Source organism: Phyllostomus hastatus, unplaced genomic scaffold, assembly GCF_019186645.2.
Source record: "Phyllostomus hastatus isolate PE091 unplaced genomic scaffold, TTU_PhHast_1.1 phas_contig_283, whole genome shotgun sequence".
NCBI lineage: Eukaryota > Metazoa > Chordata > Mammalia > Chiroptera > Phyllostomidae > Phyllostomus > Phyllostomus hastatus.
Window position 1 is genome coordinate 10,948,945 of NW_025333833.1, and position 26,689 is coordinate 10,975,633.

Sequence of the window (26,689 nt, forward strand, 5' to 3'; positions counted from 1 at the left end):
GGCAAGTGTGACCTAAGACGCAGGATGCCCACACTTCCTGTGTCTGTGGCAGCCACCTCCACCCCGGCGCCTGGCGTCCGTCCCACATTTTCACTGTTTGTTTCCGGGTAACCCCGTCTGATCTAAGAAACTGTCTCAGGCTGATTTCACACCCAGAAATGTGGAGGCTTTGCATTGGTTAGACACCACGAAGGTATTTTCCTAAGTATACAGAAAGCTCAGCACCATGTCAGCACCTACGAGTGTGCACTGAGTCTGTTCTGAGAATAAGTAACAGAGTTTTTGCCCCGGGCTGCTGGGCTAAGTCACAGTGTTTCCGAGGACAGAAGGAGGTAACTTTCTCAGGCCAAGCCTAATGGCCCACAGGTTACACGATCACAGTATCCCCAAACCTTCCAACCTCCATCGTCATTAACCAGGGTTCTCCCGAAGTACTTCCCAGTGGCTTCTTCTCCCTTCCAGGGAGGTCTGGTGCTCTGGTGGCCTCCTCCCATTGGTTCTATGGGACACAAACGTGGAGGAAAGAGGGGCCGGTGTGTGGGACTTGTCAGGTCCTTCTCAGGCATCCTGCTCCGTGGACACGGGGCTCAGGAAGCAAGGGTGGGAACCAGGGAACTGCTTCCAACCCCATGGAGAATGCCAATCCATCGGTGATGAGACTCAAAATGACACTCTCTCATCAAATCTGAATTAAGACATTGTCACTCTAGCTGGGGTGAGTGTACCAACCCCCCCACCCCTCCCCACCATGGGAAACTCAGAGTCTGGAAAAGTTATGGGATTCAGAGTCAGAAGTTTTTAGAAGCCCACCATGTGTCAGGTACGCATGGTATTGGGGAGTGTGTTTCTAATTTACGTTCCAAGATGCAGCGTACGAATGAGGAAATCGGGGCTCAGTGAGGCCGAGTGACTTGCCCACCTGCAGCCCATGGGGGGGAGGTCGGAATTCTTCTCTAGGTTTCCCAGCTCCAAATCCAAGTCCAGGGTTCTTTCCATTAGACCGCAGATGCCATTCCAGGTGCCACCCAGGCCGCCTCCTGCAGAACATCCTCCCAGAATACCCCGGATCCCAGCAGCCTCCCTCTGCTCTGAACACCGACCGCGTGGCCGGGTGTCCGTTTCATATGAGAAGCTGCCCGGGCTTAGTATTCTTTTCATCCATGGATAGCACGAAGGGGAGGTAGGAAAGCGACCATTGACTGGGGGCACTTAATAGTCTCAAAGCCTTCTCATATTTACTGTCCCCATAGCTCTGTGACACAGGATAGACAAGCTCCATTTGCTCTAGGGAGGGAGAAGAGAGTGGAGGGAGGGAGGGAGGCAGTGAAAGAGAATCAGTGAAGGATTTAGAATTTAGCCCTAAAGAATCAAAGCACTAAGATTCCTGATGCATAGGAAGCAAGATAATGTCCAGGGCTGGCTGAGAGACAGAGAGATTAACCTTATTTCTTACAGACCTACTGAATGCCAGACGGTGCATTAGTAGGCTGTGACGCACATTATCTCATTTAATGCAATCTTGCAATCTCTGTGATCCCGTTTTTTAATGGTTCTCAGTGCCCCTAATTGAATTAATCCTTATAATCCTTGATTTATTTCATACTATCCTTCTTGGTCTGTGCTTAAATCTTATTTATTTTTCAATCCTTTATTCTAGTAAGAGGATGAACACCTTCGAACCTAAATTCAACCCAGGAACAGGAACACCAAGGGTAACTTACTTCTACTCAAACGCCTCCCCCTACCTCCCCTTCCCCTGGGCAACCCCATCCTCTAGGATTTCCTTGCTCTTTTCTAGGGTGGTTATACATACACAGAAATCTCAACATATATTGTTTATTTTGGTTATACTGAAATTTTAATAAGAGGGCTTGATTTCTTTTTAAAGCTCAGCATTGTTTTGCTAAGATTCACCCGTATGGTTACAGCAACGCCTCTGTCGTCCACTTGTTTCCACAGCTATAGGAAATTCCATTGTTCGAACATGCCACAGTGTGTCCATGCTTATTCTGAGGGCCTTTTGTGCGGTGTCCCATCTGTGTTTCGCTGCCAGTGCCACTAAGAACAGTCTTGCACGTTTCTTCTGGTGTCTGTGTGCAAGAGTGTCCCGGAGGTTTACATATCTAAGAGTGCAGATGCTGGGCCCATTTTACAGATGAGAAAACTGAGGCTTGGGGTGGTTAAGGGAATTATTCAAGATCGCACAGCTAGTAAAATAACCAGACCCAGCATGTGAATTCAGACTGGCATGAAGAACAGAAGGTGAGGAAAAAGTGGGGGCTGGGGGGCATGAAGAGGCATCAGAGTGATGGGGAAACTTGATAGTTTACCATTTTACCTTGAGACGAAAACTTCCACCTGCTGAAGGTGCTGAGCACTCTCTGCACCTGCGGCCATGTGGTTTGGCCTGGGCTGGGCCTGGGACGCTCCAGAGTTGGGGGAAACTCAGGCCCCGGTTCTGCATGCAGAGTCACTCGGCCCTTTCATTTCCAGGACTGATCTCTTTGTTACTGAAGTGGCAAACCTTTCCAGGCTTGAGAAGCCGCCTGTTCCTGGGGTACCCCTCCCCCCACCAGCTGAGATGTTCCCAGACTGTCCTTGCCTGGCCCCACCACCCCCACCAACACCATGCCAGAGCCTCCCGTGTTGTTCCCGGTCCCACCTGCCCCCTCACCCCAGGCACACCCTCCGCTGGGTGAGGCCACCCACGGAGCCACTTAATCATCCCGAGTGCAAGGCCAGCCACGAGCGCTGGCACCAGGAAGGGAAAACAAGCCGAGCAGCTGTGCTGTGATGTCAGTGGTGGGCAGATGGGCATTCAAATAAAAATTAGAATTACCAAGCAAATATGCCCTGGGCAGACCAGCTGTTCGCTGGCCTCTGGCTTGCACGATTCACAGATTTATGTATATTTAAGGAATGGCAGGGCCTACGGAGCCCCTCCCAGGGTGCCCCTGGATGCAGACTTTGTTCCTCCGGACAGAGGCCTCACTCTTCCCCAAGGCCCCAGCCCTGCCCTACCCAGGCCTTCTCCTTCCAATGGAATTTGCTGAAGGTTTTAAGGGACATTGGAGGGAAGAGTGTGGGTCCCAACTGGAAAAACGAATGCAATAGCCTTGCAAGTAGAGGATCAGGGACACCACCTCGCACAGACAGGGTGGTCCAGTGTCCCCTGGGACCATCCTGGAGCACTCAGGTGCTTCTTGTGCATCATATCGGTGCCCTGGGGGGCAGGGCTGCCTGCCAAGAAGTATCAGGCCTGGTGCTTGCCTTGGAGATCTTATATTCTGGGAAAAAGAGAAAATGAACCATGGGAAAAGTTAAATAAATAGCTTAGCTTGCTCATAAAAGAGCCGGTCTACAGAGGCCTTTTTCCTGAGGAAGGCAAAGCACAGACCCTGGGCGAAAGGGGTGGGGGGTTGGGGAAGGCCAGGACGAAGGGTGCGGTGCTGGAGGCTGCACTCCCGCCCTGCCGTTCACTTGGGGGAACGCAAGCACCTGGCCCCCCAGGGACTCTGTAAAGTGGGAGTGAGGCGCTGTACAGGCCTGCGGTGAGGGTGAATGGAGAAAATGCCGGGAAAGTAGGCGCATACGGTAAGTGCTCTGCGCATCGCAGGCGGCGCTCCCTGCACCCGGAGCTGAGTGCCCGCGTGCCTTCCCTGCTCAGATGCAGTGATTATAGGGTGTGCTCCTGCCTCCCCCCGCAGCTGTTTCTTTCCTTTCTGCCCGCCCCCACCCCCGTGGATGTGCACACAGGGTGTTTCTCCTCCAGCTGTGGAGGGTACACCTCCCTGCTCCTCTGTCCCCACCAACCAACCCCCCACACATAAGCACAGCCACCCCAAGGCCATTGATCCTACTCTGGGTGGGGCCTGAGCGCTACACTGCCCGCATCCTAGTGCGAGGGCAAGGGCGGTAGGCCAAAGCCCCCATCTCTCAGCAGCAGCCTGGCACAGCCAGCCTCTGGCCAGCCTGCTGCCAGTCTGTCTGGCTCTGGGACAGACACTTTCTTTGGGACAGGGAGGCGGGAGCAGGGGCAGGTGCTCCTGAGACAAAAAGATGGACAGCAGCCAGCTGCTGAGGGGGCCCTGTGCAGGGGACTTTAGGCAGGGTGGGGTGGGAACCCGACAGGCGTCTGGGGACCCCACCCTGCTCAGGGCTCACTTCCTTCTGGGCGAATGGTCTGGGTAGGCGGCACTGAAGGCCTTTTATTCTAAGAGGCCAGGCTCCCTCTGCTTCTGCTCAAAAGAGAGCTTATCCCAGGCTGGTGAGCAGGTGGCGGACAGCTGCTTCCTCAACAGGCGAGATTGTCTCCGCCGCTGCAGAGCAGGTCCAGATGCCGGCCCTGTGCAAGAGCATGTCCCCTCCCTCCCCGCCCCCCACCGCTGAGACAAGTCCCTCCGCAGAGCTGCCAGCAGAAGGCCGTGGGCCAGGGGGAGGGGCGAGGGCCCCACAGATCCTTGAGCTGCTGGCAGGTACTATCCCCTTTCTTCTAGGAGCCCCTTTATCTTAGCAATTGCCTGACCCCGGGTCAGGAAAGGAAACCTGTTTGCCCTCGCCTCTCATTGCCCCAGTGTGGACTGATGTCCCCAGGAGTCAGCCCCCCTTCTCCCTGTGAGGCAGGGAGGTTTGCCCTGACCCAGCAGGCTGCTGTCTCGGGGCTCCTGGTGGCTTGAATGTGATGAGGATACATACGGTCCTAGAAGCCCTCTTCCCAGCTCCCAGCCCATCCCCTCCTTGCCGTGGCCTGGGCATGCTGCCATTCTAGGTCCATGCAGAGCTGCTGATGGAAATCAGTCTTGCTTATTGGTTATAATAGATCTGATAAAGCTTTACTGGAAAACCCTGATGATTTCATTTTTTAAATATATGATTAAAATAATTGTCTGGAATATCCCAGGAAGCCTACGTACAGCTGTTCTGCAGCAAGGGGCGGGGACTCTATTTTAGTTTATTCCACAGCCACTCACACACTCTGCACCTCGAATGGCAACGTCCACATCAGTTCTGTTTCCCGTGTTTCGCCAAGGGCTACAGGTCAAAAGTGTAATTCTGATCTCGGGATCAATTACAAAAGGGCGCACTGAAGGCTCCTGAAGGTGAGTGGATTCGGTTTGGAAAGACTCTGGAACTTTTTTTAAATTGCCACTTCACAATCAAAATCAAAAAGTTAATTCGTGTGCATTTTGAAGGCTTCATGGAAAAGCCCACGTGACGAGTGAGTGATCCCTGTTAAATGCAGCCCCCATTGAGCCCCGCTGAGTGGTCCCATGACCCCGGCCAGGGCAGAGCACCCTCCGGAGTGAAAGACACCCGGGTCTGTTTCTAGCTGACCGAGGTCCTGGTTTTCTGCAAGCCCAGCTCGCAGTCACCTAGCCTGACAGATTTTCTACTGCCAACAGTTCCATAGCTGGCTCTGACCCCCAGAGAAGGGTTAGAGACGGAGCCCGGGGTGTCTGCAAACCAGGGCCCCCATCTCTAATACCTATTTTTTCAAGCACCTACACATTCCGGGTCCTGTCTCAGGTGCTCTGCACATGCCACCTCTAATGTTGGCAGCATCCCTGTCTGGAAATGGAGGCTTGATGATCCTCCTTCTGCTAATAAGAAAACAGAGGCTTGGAGAGGCTCAATTCCTCCCCAGGGTCCCACCCAGAGTAAGTAGCAGTGTCAGGATTCGGTCTCAGGCTGGTGTGTCCAAATCCCTGGTTCTTCTCCACTGTGTGGCTGCAGGAGAGCTGCCCCCGCCCCCACCATTGGTGCCTGCGAGGCTGGCCTTAGTGCCTGGGGAGATGGGGCTGTTTCTCCCACCTTGGGAAGCGCTGCCCGGAGCCTGCACCACGTGGACACACTTGCCCACCCAGTGGTGGCAATGGGTGATGGCGCCAACGCTTGTCCTGGGTTGACCGAGGGGGAGGTGACTCAGCCTCCGTGGAAAAAATGACGGGCTGGGAGGATGACGGCCGGCCGCGCTGTGCTGTGAGAGGGAGCGGAGGACTGATCGCACTGATGGCCCTAATAGAGACAGAGTACGAAGAGCTGGGCCGGGCAGAAACAAAACAAGCCCTCCAACCTCACCTGACCGCGTGGCCAGGGAACAGCGTGGGCAGATAATTGGCTAATCCAATTGCCAGCGAACTTCAGCCACCATCATTTTTCACCAGGCCTCCAGCTTCTCCAGGAGCCCAGATTTCTGAGTGAGCAAAGGGCCAGGAACTGACTCCCGTTTCCACCCTACCCTCACCCCTACCCTCACCCCTACCTCCCCTGCATTGGTGTATATACAAACACAGGAACTCTCTCGTCCTGTGAGCAGTTTAGCACCAGCACTCCCTCCCCTCCCCTGCTCCCAGGTGCTTCCCACCCCACCGGCATTCTCCCCACCGCACCCCGAATTCTCTTCTAGTCTTCAGTGCAGCTGGGGTGAAGAGCACTGGGTCTGGGTGCACGATTCGGTCGTCAGCAGATTGCATGACCCTGGGTGGTTACTTAAGTTCCGTGTGCTTCAGTTTCCTGGTGTGTAAACGGGGTAATAACAGATAACAATATCTACCTGCTGAAATGGGTTGAACTGTGCCCTCCACCCCCAAACTTCATATGTGGAAGCCCTAACACCCGGGACCTCAGGATGTGACTGTACTTGGAGACAGGCCTGTAGAGAGGTGATCGGGTTAAAATGAGGCAGACAGGGTGGGCCCTCATCCAACCTGATTCGTGTCCTCATTGGAGGAAAGGGAACAGGAGGGGCGTGGTCACAGAGGAAAGGCCGCATGAAGACACAGGGGGAGGTGGCCACCTACCAACCAAGGAAAGAGGCCTCCGAAGACACTAACCCTGACTCTACCTGAATCTGGGACTTTCGGCCTCCAGAACTATGAGAAAATACATTTCTGTTGTGTGTGCCACCCAGTCTGCAGTAGTTTTTTTACGGAAGCCCCAGCTAACCAATACACTTCCTCACAGAGGTGCGGGTGGAGTCGCCGCAATGAAGCATCTAAATTGCTCTGCAAAGCGCTCAGCTCCTCAGCATTCCCTTTCGTGTTGCCACTTCCTTCCCTTACCACTGATTTGGTAGGTCCTTGGGGATCTGAGATCCATCTCCCGGGCCGCGGGAAGGGTGCTGAAGGGTGAAGTTCCTCTAAGAGGCAGGGAAGTTCTCCGAGGGCCCAAGCTTGTGCATTCCTCCCTGCACCTCCATTCAGCCGGAGCGCCTCATCTACAAGAGGTGCTCACAAGACATTTGCAGGCACAGTATTCTCCCCATAAACATTTAGGGATTAGGCCAGGGAACGAGGCAGACGCAGTCTCTGCCCTCAGGGAGTTAATGGTTCAGCAGGAAAGGAGGAGACCTCGTTTGCTTTAAGCCCAGAAGACAGAGACGCTGGGCTGGAGTCCAGGGGCTCCAGGTGCGACAGCGGATACCCAGTGACCACACTCCGCTGCCCACTGTGTCCCGGGCACCGTGCTAAGCGGCCCCTATGTTAACTCGCTCAATGTTCACAATGGCCCCAAGCGGTGAGCTCCGTTGCTATTTTAGTTTTACACATGAGAAAACGGAGGTGCAGGAAGATACTTTTCCTAGGATAGCACAACTTGTCAGAGTCGGAGCTGGGACTCAGGCTCAGTGGAACGTCAGAGCCCAAATTGTAAAGAAAAGTGCTGGTGGAACCCTGGCCAAAGACAGTACCCTCAGGCCTGGGACTTTCCATCCCCATGGCGGCACTCGCAGCCAAGAATGGGGGGTGGGGGGCAGTGCCTGTGACGTATCCCCACTTTTTCTGGGCAGCTTTCTGGAGGGCTGTGTCCCACACCTCCTGGGCAGGGAAGCAGGACAGACCCCAGCTAAGCAGTGCACCCGCCAGAGGGTGTTATCTCAGTAACCTCTCTTTTGCCTCCCCTTGGCCTTGGCTTTCACTGGGTTGATGCAGATAAGACCAGAAGGGACTTTGCTAGTTTTTCCCACATTTACTGTGTTAATGAGATGCCCCGCATAATGCTGTTTTCCATTGGTAAGAGGTTTCTCTGTCAAGGCCCAGGAGATAGATCTCAGATGCCAGTGGGCCCCAGCCCAAGCAGATACTGCAGGGACAGTGCAGAACCCATGAGAGGGCACTCGAAAACTGTCCCCGGGGGAAATGGAGGTGGGGGGGAGGTAAAGCTTTGTTAAGGAGTTGTTAGTGCCCTAGCCCCTGGAAGGGAAGGGATGCAGTGGGCCCCTTGGAGAGCCTGACAAGTGCCCCCTGATGCTTGGGAACCCAATAGAACCGTGTCTGGTTCCAGCCTGGAACATCGGAATCATCAGCGGTGCCTGGTGTGGGGCTCTGACTGCAGAGTGAGGGCGGAGCAGCTGCCACCCTGTGCTTCCGGGGCAAGGAAGGCCCAGATGCTTCCAACGGGCCGCCGACTGCCAGCCTCTGGAGACAAAGAGCTGGCGTGGGGTCATCCAAGGAGCCATCCGAGAGGGCGTCCTGGAGCGTGAATGGACTGCAGGAGACAGAAGCCCGGGCATAGCCCAGGGAGGAGCAAGCCCCAGCCAGGGCGGGAAAGCTCCCGGCCTTGTTGGGAGAGCTGGAGGGAGGAAGGGGTCCCCCTGAGACAGGGTCTCCAATGAGACAAGCTCTCCTTCAGGGCCCAGAGAGCCCAAGGCTGGGCCCAGAAGGCATGGACTTCCAGGATGTCCCCCTGGCTCCCTCTCCTCTCCCCCTTCCCTGCTCTTCTTGGTCCTGAAGGAGTCAGAACCCTCTGGAGCAACTGGGGTAAGAAGGAGTAGAAAACAAAGCTGGAAAGAGAGGATCCAGTTGCACCTCTCCCTGGTGGGCAGGCCTCCTGCCTGCCTTGGCCAGGCTGCCCCATGCCTTGCCGGGCCCACAACACTAGAATGTAGGGGTGATCGTTTGCACCCCATGAAGCCCTTTCATTCACCCCAAAGCAGTCACCTCAAAAGAAATGTCAGCTTTCCTTTAAAGACAGACTTATTCTGGTGCATTTTAATTCTGCAGATGGTTAAGATTGTGTATATCTCTATCGTCACTGCGCCTGAAAGATGAGCTTTTGCAGGCAGATACTGCCCCTCTTTCTCCCCGGGCCCTCACCACAGAGCCCAATCACCAGAGACACTCAAAGACTCGATGACGAATGCACGCTTTTCAGGGACACGCCGACTGTCTAGAGGCAGCGCAGTCATAAACAAGACCAGCCGCTCGGCCCAGCTGCACAAAGACACCAACCACCCCAAGCCTTTTCTCTCCCTGCATTTTCAAGCAGTAGGTGGTACTAATACAAATACCACCTCATATTTGTATGGCGTATTACAGTTCCAAAGGCATTCTCCTAATCCAAAGTCACTCTCCACCCCCGCACTCACCCCCAAACACGCTGAGCCCAACTCCACCCACTCCACCATCGCTCTCCTGGTGGCTGGCCCCGTGCCAGCCTCCACCGGGCAGGGCCCTGTGCTCCCCTGGGGAGTCCATGTGTTATGGGAAGCGTTTCTGCATAAAGAGTCAGCAGGCCAGAAATGTGGGCAGAGAGCGGAGGGCAGCGTGTTTAGGTTCTGTTTATTATGTCTCACAGCCTTGGTTATAGTCAAGGTGAATGACATTATTCCACTTTGCATGGTAATGAAACAACTCAGTGAGGACTCCATCAGCCAAGCGGTTTATGTGGCAGATGAGCTGCTACAAATGTGTCGTGCACGCCGCGTGACTCAGCTAATGCTACCGTGGTCGGAGAGCACGCGGAGACCAGCCACCTTGTCTGCGCCTGGCAGAGGGGCGAAGGGAGTAGGAATCGAGAAGAGGACAGTTTATTGAGAGGACCCGGCCCCCAGACCTGGGAGGCCAGCGGCCCCATCCTGCAGGCTCTCATCCAGGCCACAGAATCAAACTGGAGTCCTGAGAGCCCACGGGGCCAGGAAGACGTCTCTGCTTTTGGGTTCTTCCTCCACAGTCCCACGCTGAGTGGCAAGGGCTCTCTCAATGCCACCTCTCTTGCTTCCAGCCCAGAGGGACACAGGGTTAAAGAGGACCAACGCGGACCAATCGGACAGCATCAGATGGAAAGTCAATTCCTCTGCCTTGTTTGGACGCGGGCACAGAGAGGGTCAGGAGAGCTCTGGGCTGAGCTTGTGGATGGGAGACCGTTCTGCTTCCAAATGTGCCTCTCGTCACCTCTCCCTTCTGGAAGGGACACCACAGTGGCCGCTTGTCTCCTCCACCCCCTCCCTCTTTTCTCCCCAGCCCCACCCTCACCAAGCTCTCAGCACAAAGGGTTCCCGCCTTCCCCTCCCAGCCCAGAGCCTGGAGTACCCGGACACCCCAGCCGTGCCCTGCCCTGCTGAGGAGAGGTGCCCAGGGCCTGCACCCAGAGGCCAGGCCTGCCGCCTGGGCAGGACACCACGTCACAGCTTCAGTTGATTCGGAGCAGCAAATTCTGGGGAAAGCACCAGAGAGTAAAATCACCTTTCCAGCTGCCCATCCCACGTGAGACCAAAGGGGTAACGGCGAGGGCTTAGAGCAGGATTGGATCTCCACCGTGGCCTTGGAAAAGAAAGCCTGGGAGAGCTTGATATTCCCAGGACATGACACCCTCCTCTGAGGAATCTGGAAGTCGCTGTGCTACTGCTGTTCTCACTACAACACGCCTTCTTCACCCGCTACCTGAGTTCCAGCTACCACGTTGCATGGCCTTGGGGACAGAGGCACAGTCAACATGAAATGGCCAAATATAAGAACACACAAAAACAGACAAACAGGAAACAGCCCAAGAGGCCAGCTGGGAGGAGGCGCTATTAAGAAGACCAGGAGGCATGACAAGACCTCTCTTAACTAAGTCCCCCTTAGCCCCACTTTTGGCACAGCGGCTGCCCAGAAATGCGTGGAGCCGGGGCAGAAACATGATGCTTGTCTCTCAAAGGGGCAAGTGAGACCAAAAGGGCACGGAGGCTGCCACCTCAACACTCCGACCTGGGGCTGGCACGTTCCAGGGCCCCGTGCTCATTTGCATGTGGATGTGCTCTGGCCTCCGGGCCGCACACTGGTGTGTTCTGCTCAGCCGCGTCCCTCCTCACTCCTCAGGCCCACCCTCCCTAACCTCACCGGAACTTCGGAATGACTGGTGAAGCTTTAACAACGACCAATGCCTTGGGTCCCAAGGCCAAGCTGTTCTGGGGTGGGACCAGGTTGGACATTTGGGTTTTTAAAACTCCCCCAGGCAATTGCAAGAAGCGGCCAAAGATGAGAGCCACTGTCTTAGGCCATCTGTTTTCCAAGTCTGGCCTACTATGCACCTCGGAGCTTATTAACAATGCAGGCTTCTGGGTCCCACCCCAGGTCCGTTGGGTCAGCATCGCTGGGTGTGGAACCTGGGAATCGGCACCAGCAACAGACTTTCTGGAGTAGGGTGGGGTATTCCTCAATGCTCAAATTTAATAATAAATACTGCTCAGAGGGCCCTTCCTCACTTTAGCAGTGTCGGGGCTACGAATGGCTGTCACCAATCACGTTCTGTTTGGTTTGCCAAGGGCAACAGGAAATTCGCACAGTTTAACTCAAGTGGGGCCGAAAGGCCACCCAAAATGCAGAACAGTCCTCGAGTCAGAGATTTACCCGGCCCACGGCCCTGACTTGCCTGGGGTCTTCAAAGGTCCCAGGCACAGAGCGCGCCTGGAGCCCAGAAGGCGGCCCGCGGCGCAAGCCGGCTGGAGCAGCGAAGGAAGACGTTACCTGGAAGCAGCAGCCCCCGCGCGTGCCCGCCCACGTTGGCGACGGGGGCTGTGGAAGAGGAAATGGGACGGCAGGCGGGACAGGGGGAGGCGGAAGGTCGGGGATGAGGTATGCTCGGATATTGCTCTAGATGTTGTAAACATTTCTCTTTGTTTCGTCACAGACCGAAGTCTGAATGGGCAAGACCAAAGTGCCTGAACGTGGGCGCGAGAGCGCGGCGCTCTGCGCCTTTCGTGGGAAGCGGGACGTGAAGGTGTGAGAACGGCTCCACCCCCCGGGCGGGTCATCTCTGATTACTAGTCTAATTAATGCTCACAGTTGTCTCACGCGCGCACACGTGCATGCACACACTCCATGGGAGTACTGTAAATACAGCTCTCTGGTTCCTCTGCACACACCCACGTACCCTCGCTCAGCGGCAAAACCCAGGATGCCTAAGCTCGGCCCCACCGTGGGAGGCAGTTGCCAGGCACCGCGGAACCACCATCTGCAGCCGTTATTCCGCCGAGAGGCGGCAAGAACTTCAGGGCCCCAGTGAGGCCACTGCACGACACTCCTGTTCGGACTTCTCTCCCGGGCATCGTGGAAGTGGTGAAAAGGCCCCTCTCAGAACGTTCCAGATTCCCGTCACTCCGTGCCGCTCCAGTTTCTTTGCACCCCCTATTTGACAGCAGAGTTGGCAGCAGATGCACGTTTCATATGTAAACAATGTTTAAAATACCCTGTTCGAGAATTTGATCATTACATTAATTCTGGCAGCTTTAGCTAAGGATGATTTTTTTTTTTTAACCAGTGGGGGCAGGGGCATACTACCTGATCTAACTAGGAATACCCACTTGAGGCTTCTGAGTTCCTAAACATGAAATTCCAGATGTGCGGGAACTCGTCAGGGTCGGAGCTAGGAGGCGCGTGCCCTCTTTCTCCTTGGTGGTTCATACAGACACGCACATCCTCACTCGCCACAGGTCAGGGGAGTAGACCCCACACCAGTGGACTCGAGAGCTTTCCTGGGCTCGTCTAGCTGTAGCCAAGGAAGGGAGAGATTCGCAAAGTCCTAGGCAGGAATGCAAACACTGGAACCCCCCTCCCCACTCCGCAGGTCTACGAGGGCCCGGCACCGCACGAGAGGAGACTGCTTCAGCCCCGTTCTCAGCCACCTGCACTCCGGACGCTGTTCCACTGAGTCCAGGTGGAAGTTTGGGAGAGCTGCCACGCCTCCCAATCCATCGTCCTTGAATCATCCCCAAAGTTCCTTTTCCATGGTCTCGGTGACTCAGTTTCCCCAGAGACTAGCCTCTGGCAGGGTCCTCTTCCACCTGCTGGTCTCTCTGCTGCGGATTCCTCTCCTTGGCACTGCAGTCCTGTGCCAAAGTCAGCTCGTTCCTGGGCAGCTAGGGTAGGTTCCACGCGTCTCGCTCATCCTCCAAGAGTGTCCTGACATATTTCCAAGGGCAGCCCCAGGGTTCCATGAAAGCATTTTAGGGAGGTTCTCCACAACCAAATGTTCACAGTGATCTTCTTAGCCTCATGTTCAATCCCGAAAGGTCAGAGATCCAGAAGGAAGCTGCTGGATAGGCAAGGTGGCCCTCATGAGAAGGACCTTTCTAAGGAAGCACGCTCCCGGGAAGCAAGCTGGAAAAAAGAGTTATGGCCTAAGTCCCCATTCTCCCCCATCATAATTACATGGCCTGCATGGAAGGAGGGACAGAGAGAGGCAGGGAGCGGATTAGGCACCGTGAGAGCTGTCCGTGCTATGGGAATTCACCTCCCTTCACCGAGCCGTCTGTCATTCTAAGAGATCGGGGATGTGCGATGCCACAGGAGGTGAGGACAGAGGGTACACTAAGCAGCAGAAAGGTTATATGGTGCCCCATTGCACAAGGGTGTACTGGTGCTACACTTCCTGGTCGCTCAACTTCTGGGAAGCTTCTCGGTATGATTTAGACAGATGTGCAAGCTGTATCTTTCTTAAGAGCAGCTCCACGTCACAAGTCATAAAGGACATCTCCCAAGACCTTTTCTGGAAGGGTCTTGAAAGGGTAGGGTGGTGGGGGGTGGGTCTTGTGAATTGCCTGGACTAAGATGGGCAGTGAGCACAGCTTTTCACCCTGGTCCTAGTGAAATGGAAGAAACAGCCGACTCCGTGGAGTCTGCCCCTTCTCCCAGAGGCCACCTGTTAATGAGAATGCTGGGAACCTGGGATTCCACAGAGACCTCTCTAAGCTGTGAGGTCCCAGCACCTGGGACTGGCCAGGACACTGCGAGAGCAAAGCTCAGAAGTGAGCCTGTCTTCCCACTATTCCTCTGAGGGGTATAGGGCAAGCTGGAGAGTCAGGAATCCTACCCGAGGAGGGTGTGGAAGGGGTGGGGAGTGCATTTATGTTATGTACAGGTTAGCCCAGCCTCGTGAATCTGCCTTCTTAGCGGAATGACCCCAGGCAAGCTGCTAACCCAGAGGAGGGCGACTACAGCACAGTGCAACGGCTAACCAAAACACAACCAAGGGTAAATGAAATAGAGTCCCAGTTCTGGTGACTGCATCACACTTTGGAATGGCCCTTCATGCCCTCCTCACCCCAGCCTCCCAACCTAAATGCCTCTGCTTTTGAACATCTATGACATTTCACATTAGAATATGGTCTTGGCAGCAAGGGGGCGGGGAAAGCCGGTGATCTCCAAGAGTCCCCATCTGAGGTCTAGCTGAGCCTCCTCTGGCTTTGGGACAGCAAATCTAAGTACATTTTGGATCTCAGGAACCTGGGGTAAGAGTCTTTCTCCATGAGGCTGTGTACTTTTCCCTGGGCTTGGTCAAAGCAAGTCAGGGATGGCTCTTGCATGTTCTTCCTCGTGGCCTCTCGGGTCTGGAAGTCTATGTTTACCTGGAGACACAAAGACAGAGTATGGTCACAGGCTCTCAATGGCCAAGGCACCTGGATTATTACCTAGCTACGTAATAATCAATGGTTACATCTTGCAGAGGTAAGGTTAGTCATGCTTTCCAAACTGTTTTCATGCAGGTCATCCCTTTTGATTCCAGACAGAATCCTCTGAGGTCCAAAGACCAGAGAGTCCTCATTCCCATGTACAGATAAAGACACCAAAGAAAAGAGATACTAAAAAGCTGGTCTAAAGTAATATGGAAAGTTAGCAACAGAGCCAGGGCAAAACACCAATCAATTCACTTAACTTTTAATCCAGAAGCCTTTACAATATCAGGCAAAGAGTTAGGCTAGAGACAGCGGGAATGCTGGTTCCCTATAGTAGGCTTGCCCTCCTGTCCTTTCTTAATCACTAAGGAAACAAATGCTCCGGGGAGACAGAGACTGTGGCTGGAATGCGCATCTCTGTTCCAAGCAGTGTTGTAAGAAGCCCACAGCACGCTGGCCCCTGGCCAAAGACCTCGGGCAGCCCAGGTCAAGGCATAATTGAAGAGTCCTAGGCATGCAGTGCACCTGAACTCACTGGCAGCAAATATTTTGCTTCTGTAAAACCTCCCCCAAGTAAATGTCTCTTTTATATTTCAGACCAACAGCACATTGATTTCACTTTCTTATTACAAGTAATTATAATAAGTGATCATAAAATGATATAAATTACTATAATTACTCATTAATAAGTAGTGACAAATATTCAACAGGTGCTTTATCCCTCATACTTAGAGTAGCCTTGAGAGGAAGGTGATATTATATCGTTTTACATCAGGGAAACTGTGATTCAGAGAGACTAGGTAACCTGAGCAAGGTCATATAACTAGTAAGTGGTGGAGCTGAGATTGGGACAGGATTCCAAAGGGAGGCTCATTCCATTACACCACGCTGCCTCCCACTAGGAAAATGCACATGGACTCAGTGGCCTCCATCCTTACGGAGTCCCCCTACAAACACCGTTCCTGAGGGCAATGTTTAACTGACAGACAGCTACAGCACTCATAATAGAACTCCCTTTCTAAAAGCCCTGGGCTCTGCCCCTAAAATGACCCCCTTTTCACCACTAGCCATCAGAGCCTTGAGGCTCAGCTCAAAAGAAAGTCCCTGTCATGCCCTGCTCAAACCCCCGCAGAGAGGGAGGTGCGAGCCAGGAGCCTCGGATAGAGGTCTGACAAGACTCTGGCCACTGCCAACACACCTCCCTCGGAGCCTGCACATCCACAAACTCCTCAAAGATCCTGTGGGCTTTGGAGACCAGTTTGGCAGTAGACCTGGTCTTCTTGAACTCCTCACAGGCCAACCAGAACTCCAGGTTCTCCTCGCTGAACTCCGTCTTCAGGAAGGCACGGAACGCAGCCACCCCATCTGTGGATGTGGAGGGAGATGGAAAGGAAGAGATAGGGAAAAGCTTAAGCTCAAGAACTGCAGAAGAGAGAGAGAAAGGCAGTAATAATGTCAGAGTGGCCTTGTCTACGCCCCCACTGCTCCTCCATATCCTCTTGAGGACTTGATGCTCTTAGACACGCAGGTACTCGGAAGTGAGCCCTGCTTCTTAGCTAAGGCTCACAGTGATGCTAAGGAGGAATGGTTAGGAAAACGCAGTAATAATGGCCATGGGAAGGCCTGGTCACTTCCAATCAGCCCCCAGAGGTCACTGCCTGTCCCCTGTTGCAGACCTGGCTGCCCCTGGGTCTACTGATGAGCCTGTGTTTCTAATTAGGCCAAACTAAGACATGAAATCCACTCCTTAGTCCAAGCCCAAGTCCACCACCCTGCGCGAACAATCTGTTAGGAAACGAACTAGGGCAAGGTGTGAATTCCTCGGGGCACGTCCTTCACTACTGCCAGAGTCCTGTCTGACGGGAAACACCGAAGTTCAGCTGGGAATGCCCTTCGTTTTACTACTGGGAGGCAATTCCCAGCCTCTTTTGGAACACCTTGGAGGCCCTGTATTTTTAGGTGTCCAACCTGCGGCCTGCAGGCCGTATGAGACTCAGGATGGCTATGAATGTGGCCCAACACAAAGCCATACATTTACTTAAAACATTATGAGTTTTTTTGTGTGTCACAATGTATTCAATGTGTGGCCGAAGACAACTCCTCTTCTTCCAGGGTAGTCCAGAGACATCAAAAGGTTGGACACCCCTGGATAACACTGATCACTTATTTTCAAAGATCTTGCCTTCAAATTATGTGTTTTAATGAATATCAATCATAATTGTTCTGAATGGCAATGAATACACCCTTTCACTTGTATTCAAACAGAGCCTCCAGTTGGAATAAGAGGAGGCAGAATTAGCTGTAGATTTGGAGAAGGAAAAGGGTATTCATTGATAGTCTGTGCATTCAGTTGATGTTTTTATTTTAAAATATTTTTATGAATTATTTTAACCCTTACCACTCTCCTCTGAATGAATAACATTAGTAACCTTTTTTTAAAAAAGGATTTTATCGGCAAAGGACTTGAACAGACACTTCTCCAAGGAGGACATACAGAGGATCCAAAGACACATGGAATGATGTTCAATATCACCAGCTATCAGAGAGATGCAAATTAAAACCACAATGAGATACCACTTCACACCGGTCAGAATGGCCATCATAAACAAAGCAACAAACAACAAGTGTTGGAGAGGTTGTGGAGAAAAGGGGACCCTAGTGCACTGTTGGTGAGACTGCAGACTGGTACAACCACTATGGAAAGCAGTATGGAAGTTCCTCAGAAAACTGAAAATGGATCTGCCTTTTGACCCAGCAATTCCACTGCTGGGACTATATCCTAAGAACCCTGAAACACCAATACAAAAGAACCTATGCACCCCGATGTTCATAGCAGCACAATTTACAATAGCTAGGTGCTGGAAGCAACCTAGATGCCCGTCAGTAAATGAATGGATCAAAAAACTATGGTACATTTACACAATGGAATTCTATGCAGCAGAAAGAAAGAAGGAGCTCCTACCCTTTGCAACAGCATGGATGGAGCTGGAAAGCATTATGCTAAGTGAAATAAGCCAGGCAGTGAAAGACAAATACCATATGATCTCACCTTTAACAGGAATCTAAACAACAAAACAAAGAAACAAGCAAAATATAACCAAAGACACTGAAATAGGGGACAGACTGACAGTGATCAGAGGGGAGAGAAGAGGGAATTTCAGGGGAGAAGGGGAAGGGTTTACAGGAACAAATGTAAAGGACACATGGACAAAAACTAGGGGGAGGGTGGTAATGGGAGGGAATTGGGGAGGGTTGGGTGAGTGGGCTGGAATGGGAGTAAAAGGGAGAAAACTGTACTTGAAAAATGATTAAAATAATAAAAAATGAAAAAAAAGATTTTATGTATTTTTAGACAGTGGTGAAGGGAGGGAGAGAGAGAGGGAGAGAAACAATGTGTGGTTGTCTCTCATGCACCCCCATCAGGGGACCTGGCCCACAACCCAGGCGTGTGCCCTGACTGGGAATCAAACCAGCGACCCTTTGGTTTGCAGGCCAGCACTCAATCCACTGAGCCACACCAGCCAGGGCTGGGAGCTTTCTATGAGCTGTGCTATAACATCCTGGCCACCAGGAGCCCGAAGACCTTCCCTCAGAGGAAGGGCAGATACAACCTAGAGTAAAGTCACTGCATTGATTAAAAGTGACCCCTACTATGATGTTTTACTTCCATTCTAACATTCATTATGAGGACATGTTAACAGTTCTTAATTCTGGCGGATGGCATGGCCCGTGCGAGCATCTGAGACGCACCAGTAAGTGCCAGAACAGTGCGCTGCCCGCGATTATTTGACGGGTTGGTGGCACCACGCTGCTGGGGAATTTGAATGCTTGCTTTTACTCTTCTGAAACATTTTTATTTCTCCTAATTAAAAAGTCATTGCTTATCTGTCTTTCAATGTAGACACTTTACTGTCAGCGCTAAAACAATAGCCATAAAAACCCAGACTTTGAAATGCAGGAGCCCCAGACTTGAGAGAGAAAAGGGTTTTTGATGGGACTCTCAAAGTTAAATGTTAAATCACAAAGAAATCTAAATTCGGAGATACGAGCTGCAAGTGTCTAACAAAACTAGGGGTGGCCATGAATTCATCACCCAAGCCAGGACATTTTTAAGAGCGAGGGAGGCTCTTCTGTTAACCACATGGGGACAGTGGGCATAAAACCATGAGGGTTTGCCACAGGCAAAAACCAGGACATGGGGTCACTGCATCTGTGAGACGAGGGAAATGGGGAAAGCAAGAACAGGATGTACGCTGGCCCCCTATTAGGCAGGATGGAAGTGAACTTGCTCCTGTGCTGGGGAAGGAGGAGGAGAGTAACAGAGTCTAGACTCAAATGAGAGCTTTGCTCAGGGACACCCCCCCGCCCAAGAACCTGCATTCCCACATGGGGCTCGGAACCCAGAGAGGAGGGAGTAGTAACCCGGATACGGTGAGAATCAAAGTGCGAGTGAGACAGTGAGGTGGTGATGGTCAGGCAGAGAGATGGCCTGCGAACCATTCATTCAATTCAACGATTCACTTAAAACTACTAATGTACAAGGTACTGTTCACAAAACAAATTTAGCAAATCTCTGCTCATAAAATCCCTTGGGATGCTCTTTCTTTGCCACCCTTGTCTCTTCCAAGTTCTCATAAAGGAAGCCCAGAAGTTTCCGCAGGCTCCAAGGAACTCAGATTTGAGAGCTAGCCCGCCTGCCAGGAGACCACCGCCGCAGCAGAGGCTGCAGGCAGCGGCTGGGTGGAAAACCACCTGGAGCTGTGAAAGCCTCTGGGAAGACAGTGCCCATGACAGCCGAGGTGGCCTCTGAGCGGTGAGCAGTCCACACGTGACAACAGGACAAGAGCCATGGACATGGAGGACCTGAGGACCACGGGCCAGGGACCTGCCCCTGCTGTCTTTCCATCTCATTCAGAGAGCGGGAATGAAAGGTTTGCGGGGAGGACCCTAAAACACTATGCATTTACCTAACAGGGCAAACACAAAGCGACAGAGAGACGTAACTTGGAAGAGCCTGTTCTTGAACCAGCAGAGATTAAGTTCCTTGAATGGGAAGGCCCAAAGTTTATTGTCTGTGTTCAATTTTGTTTTGCTTTTCATCAAGCCAAAACAGGGGTTTGTGAGCAAGCTGAATCTAGTTACAGATAAAGAAAGAAAATTACCTTTCTGCCTCCCTGCAGGGCACTGGGGGAGATCACCCGGCTAAGGAAACTGGCCTCCCGCTGTGCAGGGTGCAGACACTCCCTCCTTTCATCTCAGCCTCGGCTCGGTTGGCTCCGCCTGCAGGCCAGAGAGGCAACGCCTGCGAAAGCGCTCTCAGGGATGTCGCCTTACTTCCTCTCACTTTCTAGACGAGGAAACCGAGGCTGAGAGAATTGGCTTGACTGAGCTTACACGAGTAATTATAGGTAGCGTTAAAACTGTACAAGGTATGCTAACTCCTAATGCAACACAGCAATAATGCCATCTTCATCCATTCATTGATTCATGGATCATCTTCATCCATTCATTGATTCATGGATTCATTCACTCATTAGGTGACCCAGGCATTCTGCTAGATGCTAAAAACAGGCACAAGTAACCTCTCCAAAAACATACAGTGAAAGGGCAATTTGAGCCAAGCGAAGATGATCACGGTAATCACGGCATGGATGATAAGTTATCTGATGGAAAGTAGGGCGTGTTGTGGAAGTGCCCAGGAGGGGCGCCAGAGCCAGACCTGAGGGCGAAAGGGAAGACTTTCAGGAGGAAGAAGCGTCTAAGCTCAGCGAGAGAAGAAAGAGGCAGATAGAGAAGAGAATCGTAGGGAGCGGGTGAGCCACATGCGCAAAGGCCTGGAATTGGGAAAGTTTCTTTCGGTCACCAGAAAGGGCTCAGTAAGACGAGTGTCAAATAACAATGATAATACGAAAGATCATTGAGCCTGCTGGTAAGATAGAGCCAGAGAGATGAAGGAGTGACAGTGCCACAAAGGGAAGCGGCCGCTGTGTCCAGTGCTACCCAGAGGCCAAGCTGGATACGGTCTGAGAGGGGTCGCTGGAGTCAGTGACAAGACTCAGCAGCCAGTGGCAGGGACAGTTTTAGGGGTGTGGGGGGCCCAGCCACACTGTGGTGAGCGTAGCGGCAAATGAGGGGAGGAAGTAGACACAGTCACGCAGATGTCTCTCGCAAGAAGGGAAGAGAAAGATCAGACTGCGTAGCTGTCTGGAAATAGGTCAGGAAAGGGGGGGTTGTTCTTTGGGGTGTTTTTATTTTTTATTTTTTGCTAAGATAGTCTTGAATATGTGTCAGCACTTATCTAATCAGAATAGACTTGTGGGGTGGGAGGAGCTGAAGCTAGAGGGTTTACTTGACCAGATGTTGCCCCTAGGCAGGTGGGAGAACAGAACCCTGCTGGAGAGAAAGCAAAGGCCGCAGGCGGGTGCAGGGGGGTTTCCAGCTGGGGGGCCCTGTCTGATTTCAGCTGGAGAATGTGGATGGGGGGCAGGGAGTTTTATTTATTTACCAGCTGCCATGCTTTTTGCTGGGGATTTTACAAACACCAGCATGACTTATTTCCACAGTGCTGATCTATCCATAGTATCACTCTCATTTTTCCACAGGAAGAAACTAAAGCGTACAGAAGTCAAAGTTCCCGGCTACCCAGCTGCCACAAAGAGCCATGTTCCCCTGCCAAGTCCCTCTGACTCCAAAGCAAGGTCTTTCCAGAGGTGTTTGCAGGCAGAAGGGAAAGAGCAAGGCAAGAGAGATGGAAGAGGCCAAAGAGTCGTACCTGGAAAAGGCAAAGACTATGGGGGGCGGGGGGAAGCCGAGGTCTGGGGATCTTGTAGGAAAGCACGGCTGAATGAGCTGGGCAAGGTGTCTGCTGCGGCAGGCAGACTCCCCCCAGAATGTGCCTGCATTTCCAGGGCAGATTTTGGAGGACGTGGGAGAGGGACCAGAACGAATAGGACGCGTGAAGTTTGTCAGCGATTTCAAGGAGAGAGTTTCAGGAGAGATGAGGAAGGAGGGGAGAGCGGCCTGGCAGGGCTACGCCTGAGAAGCGGCAGCGCCCACCGAGTGTGACAGACCCCCTTAAAAACTCACAAGGCCCTGCCCAGACGGGCCTGCCTGCACCCCACCTCCTGGACCCACCCACCACTCTCAGTCCCAACCTGCCCCCCAGGAGCAGGCTGACATGCAGGCTTGAAGGGTCAAAGAGAAACTTCACCAGGAACAATGGAAGTATGAATGAGGAGGGGGTGGAACACCCCTCCCCCCTCCCCAGGGCTACTGGGGCCCCGCCCCTTCCCCTGAGCAGGTGGCCTCAGAGGCCTTCTGTGAACAGACCACTTGTCAGTCCCCAACCTGGCCCGTCTTTCCTGCTTATGTCAGCCAGCAAAGGCAAGGAGACCAGAGCCCGCAGGGCTGCTCCTTCCCGTCTCTGTCCTTTCCTCCCCTTCCACCACCTCCCATCTCTGCTGAGCCAGGTTTTCTCCGGGGCCTCTCCCTGTCCCATTCCCTTTTCTGCTGTCCTTCCTCCTTTTCAGGCCTTTCTGCATCTGTCCCTTTCTCTCCACCAGGACCCTCCCCATCTGCTTGCCAGAAGCCGCAGTTGGTTTTAAATGCAGTTCTCTGGTTTACCTCTGAAAGGCTCACGGCATCTGCCGGCATCTCTCAGGGTGACCTGCATTGTGTTAGCTGTGCTTCCTCTGCAAGGGCCCCCTGCGCCCCACTCTGTGCACCCTAGATGCCGCTCCCTCCCCTATACCCAGGGAACAGAGCCCCCTGTCCACCGTCCCCATGGATTCCAGGCAGCTGGACAGAGTGACTTCTCTCTCATCCCTGAAGCCATTCTGCCTGAGAGTGTGTCCTGACACACACTAGCTACTGCGACCTTGGGCAAGACACTAGCCTCTCTGTGCCTCTGTTCTTTCATCAGTGAAATGCAGACCCTAACGGTGCTGCCCCATGGGGCCTCGGGAGTGATCAAGGTCACGTGATACATGCAAACAGCACGCAGGGCCTGACACTCCCATCTTGAGCACCCGCTCCGTGTTTGTGACTGTCACGGTTTAAGAAGTCATCGCACAAGACATAACATGCCTAACAGCAAACGCCCATCCTGGTCATGTCAGGGTGATGGGTGGTGAACAGCTCACGGAACAAAGAGAAACAGAAGGACCTGCCTTTTGTTTTCCATTTCACTTTGGTTTTCTTTGTAGGACCCTCTAAGAAGTCCAGGCTCTAAGACCATTACACATTTTTGAAACTAGTGTCTATCCATCCAGTCCCAGAAGGAAAAGGCTGGTGTCCAGAATTCCTGGAACACCGAGCAGAATATTGGCGTTCTCCCGAGCCTGCACAGAATCTCCAAGAACACGTCCCGTGGCCCCGCACACGCTGCCGGCTGCCGGGTTCTCTCTCTAGTTCTGCGATGCAGGGTGCTTACATAAGGAGCGAAACTAGGTCACTATGAACGGGCAGTGCAGCTGGTGCGGCAGGGAGGGGGGCTTAGGTAACGGTTCAAAGTCCAGGTGCCCTGACTGAGCTGGCATCGGGGGTGGGCTTGAGCCGAGCTCAGTTCCCAGACTTGGAAAATTACAAGGCACAAGGACAATTCTGGTTGTTATTGTTGTTGAGCTCTCTACTGCCAAGTGCAATCCCAAAGAGCAGAGTCCTCTCGCATGCCTGATCAATTGGAAAAAAATAAACCAGCGAATGGGTTCCAAGGTCAGACAGAGAATAGGAGAAGAAAACACATGCATTTATAAAATTCCGGATCCAGGTACTAATCACGGTGAAGGCAAAACCACTTTCATTCAGAACCAAGTTCACTGATTTGAAATTTGTGATGTGAACGGCATCCGGAACAAAGCCTTCCTTTTCTGTTAGCCATAAAATAAACACAGAAATGTTGGTTTTTAAACAAACAGCTAGAGCTAAGCAAGACTTAGGTAGGGACACTGTTTCGAGGGCGCACTCTTTCCAGCTCCTGGAATATATTAGCAAGTGATTGGTATGCTAATTATACTCCAGTCCTGGGAGAAACATCATTTTCTTCACTGACCTCTACTTTGTTAGTGTATTTATAGCAAGGTGATATATGGTAGCAGTTGTGAGAGCCTCTGAGCCAGAAAGGACAAGGACAGGATCGATGATGCCATGACCGGATTCCACTAGACGCAAGGAACGGCTGGAGCTCAGAGGTCGCGTGGCTTCTTACTCCCAGGACGGAGTAGCAGAACAGGAAGAACAGCCTGGGTCTCACAACTCCTATTCCAAAGTTCCTTCCTAGTGTATCTGAGTCCAGGAACAAAAATGCGAGCTAGAGCCTGTATCTCCAACTCCTACAAGAAATAAGTCAGGAGTTTTCTACTGAAGGAGAGACAAATGCCCCCTAATACAGGGAAAGTTTAGCATTCACAAGTGACTCTTTTAACTCCAGAGAAGTTAAATAAAAGCCCATGTATACCAGTCCACAGCCTGAAAGATTTCAAAAATTAGGTGTCAAAGAATATTTGCCTCAGTGGCTTGACATAGGCAAACAGCAGGGACTCTCGGAGAGGGACTGTATCAGATTTGCCTACCGGGCCCTTACGCACATTGAGGGGACGAGGAAGGGAAGCCACAACTTCACGAGGCAAAGGAGGGTGGGCATTACAGAATCTGCACAAGCCCACCACCTGCGATTCTCACACAGCCCCAGCCGGCCCGCACTGTCCAACCTCTAGCTGCCTGCAGGGGCAGAGCTGACACCACCCTCCAGCATCTGGAAGTCAGGACACGCCTGTTTTCTCAGCAAATTAATGTGTTATAACAAAAAATTCAAAAATACTTCCTTATCCCTGCGGAGCCCCTCTGTGTAAAAGTTATCATGCTCAGCATTTCACGGCCATCATCACATTTAATTCCCACAGCAAATCTACACACCAAGTCTCATTATTCCCTTTTTTTACGGACGACGGAAATGAGGTTTACAGAGGTGACATAATTTGCCAAAGGTCACGCAGCTGGTCACTGACAGATGGGTGTTGGGGGCCTGTCCAGTTGCTTTCATTCAAACCTCTTCAACAAGCTTTGAACAGTGGCCTTATATAACCCGGGCCCTCCCCTAAAGGCTAATGTGGCCACATTCCCGGGTGCAAACAAAACTCACCACAATGCAGAGGGGATGGCGAGGGGAAAGAGAAGTCTCTTTTCCACCTGTCTCTACTGTGCGCATCTCTAACCCTTACCATCAATTTTGCCCAGAAAGCACACCAGCCATACCCACTTAGTTACTGTGAAGGGCCTGCCCCATGCCTGCTACCTGTGTGGAACCTGTAATACACAGAGGACACATCAGCCCAGGGATGAGCCGCCCGAGCACTCTGCAAAGCTACTGTGTAGTGATTAGCTGTTTCTTGGAAAGCACAGCCCACCTGCCTCACCGAGAGACACCAGATTCACGGTGGTCCGTGCGTGCGTTCCCGAGCTTTGGTGGGCACAGACCTCCCTGGGGGGCCTGAGAAAGGACAGATGCCAGCCCCACTGCCAGAGTTCTGATCCGGTAGGTCTGAGATAGAACCCTGCAGCCTCTGTTTCTCACCAGCTCCCTGCAGCTGCTGCTGCTGCCTCCCTTGGCTCGCACTCTGGGTTACACCGTTTATTCTAGAATCCTTGATGTGCAGAGGGATGGGGGAGGGCTGTGCAGTAAATGGAAACGTGACTGTCAAACTCTAGGTTCTAGAGCTAAGGACCATATGGACGAACAATGAGGGGATTTCATGAGCTGGTCATATTAGTGTTTGTTTGTTTGTTTGTTTGTTTGCTTGTTTTAGGTTTTCTGTCTAATTGCTGTGTGCCCTGATCAAGTCATTATATCTTTCCATATCTTAATCATTATCCCAAAGGAGGTTAATTTTTAAAAACAGAATGCTTTTTGTTATTGGTTCCTTTTCTCAGAGGTGGACACTAACTGTGCAAATGCAAAAGAGCTTCAGTTGTGCTATTCCACTAACCTAACCTGTCCCCAAACCTTCCCTGGGCCTGGTGGGGACAGGTCAGCATAGACCCTCCTTCATGCTCCGTGCAGACGATGAAACAAAGCCAAGGACCAAACAGATGCCCAGGGTGAGGGGCTCTGTCATCCAGCTGTGGCGTCAGGCTGCAAGAGGCAAGAAGAAGGGGGAAGAACCCTGTCTGCACCTTCACCTTAAAAGTGGAATGATCCCACTTTTACATCAAAAAACCCCAAAAGAAGCAGAGAGCAAGGGAGAGAGGAAGAAAAGAGAGAGAAAGGAAGGAAGGAAGGAAGGAAGGGAGGGAGGGAGAGAGGGAGGGAGGGAGGGAGGGAGGGAGGGAGACATGATCAAGTGTTAAGGGCCGAATGTCCCACTAAAAGCTGCACGAATAACAAGCATGTGTCTGAACCTCATGAGCAATGAAAGCAGAAGACACTCCGTTTGGGGGCTGCCCTCCAGCAGCCTGTCAGAAAAGATCCCCCACGAGCTGGAGCCTTCACACTCCAGGGTGTGAGCTGCAGAGGCAGAGAGGCTTCTGGTGCACGCAGACACACATAGGTACACACACGCACGCACACCCTGCGGGGCAGGCTGCGTGCACACCTCAGACACCCGGTCCGACTGTCCCTGGGTGAACAGGAAAATGATGCCAAATTAATGCACGTTAGAAATCCCTCTCTATCTAATGAAGCCATCAGCAATTTTAATTTCATTTTTCATTTGTTAGTTAAAAAAGCAAGAGAGAGAGAGAGAGCACTTAGCAAATAATTATCTCCCGGACCTCCACGGGTGCTTCTTCAGCTTTATCCTGTGCTTGTCACCAAGTGTGATTGGAAATAGCACTGCTCCAACTATTCGTCTTTGTAGATATTTTTTTTATTCTCAGGTTTAAAACCTAGCAAAGTTGCTTTCTCTCCCCCCACCCCAGCCCGCCGCTGTGATTTGAGCAGGGGGACCCTACCCAAAGTAGGAGAAGGCTTTACAACACAGGGGCCTTCGCCCCTCCTCTGGTTGCTCGAGCCATTTCAGCTTCAGCTTCGAAGCAGCTTTACGT

General features: G+C 52.3%; 1 protein-coding gene across 12 annotated transcripts in view; it reads right to left on the reverse strand.

Moving 5' to 3' along the window:
• Positions 1 to 9,540: 9,540 nt before the first annotated feature.
• RGS8 (regulator of G protein signaling 8) overlaps positions 9,541 to 26,689 on the reverse strand; it is a 38,644-nt gene continuing 21,495 nt past the window's right edge. For all 12 annotated transcript variants that reach the window (XM_045838670.1, XM_045838668.1, XM_045838669.1 and 9 more), the window contains 2 exons: positions 15,849 to 16,015; positions 9,541 to 14,602 (listed from right to left, as the gene is read on the reverse strand). In XM_045838670.1, coding sequence (XP_045694626.1) covers positions 14,420 to 14,602; positions 15,849 to 16,015 — 350 coding nt within the window. In that variant the 3' untranslated portion in view covers positions 9,541 to 14,419. The remainder of the gene's footprint in view (positions 14,603 to 15,848; positions 16,016 to 26,689) is intronic.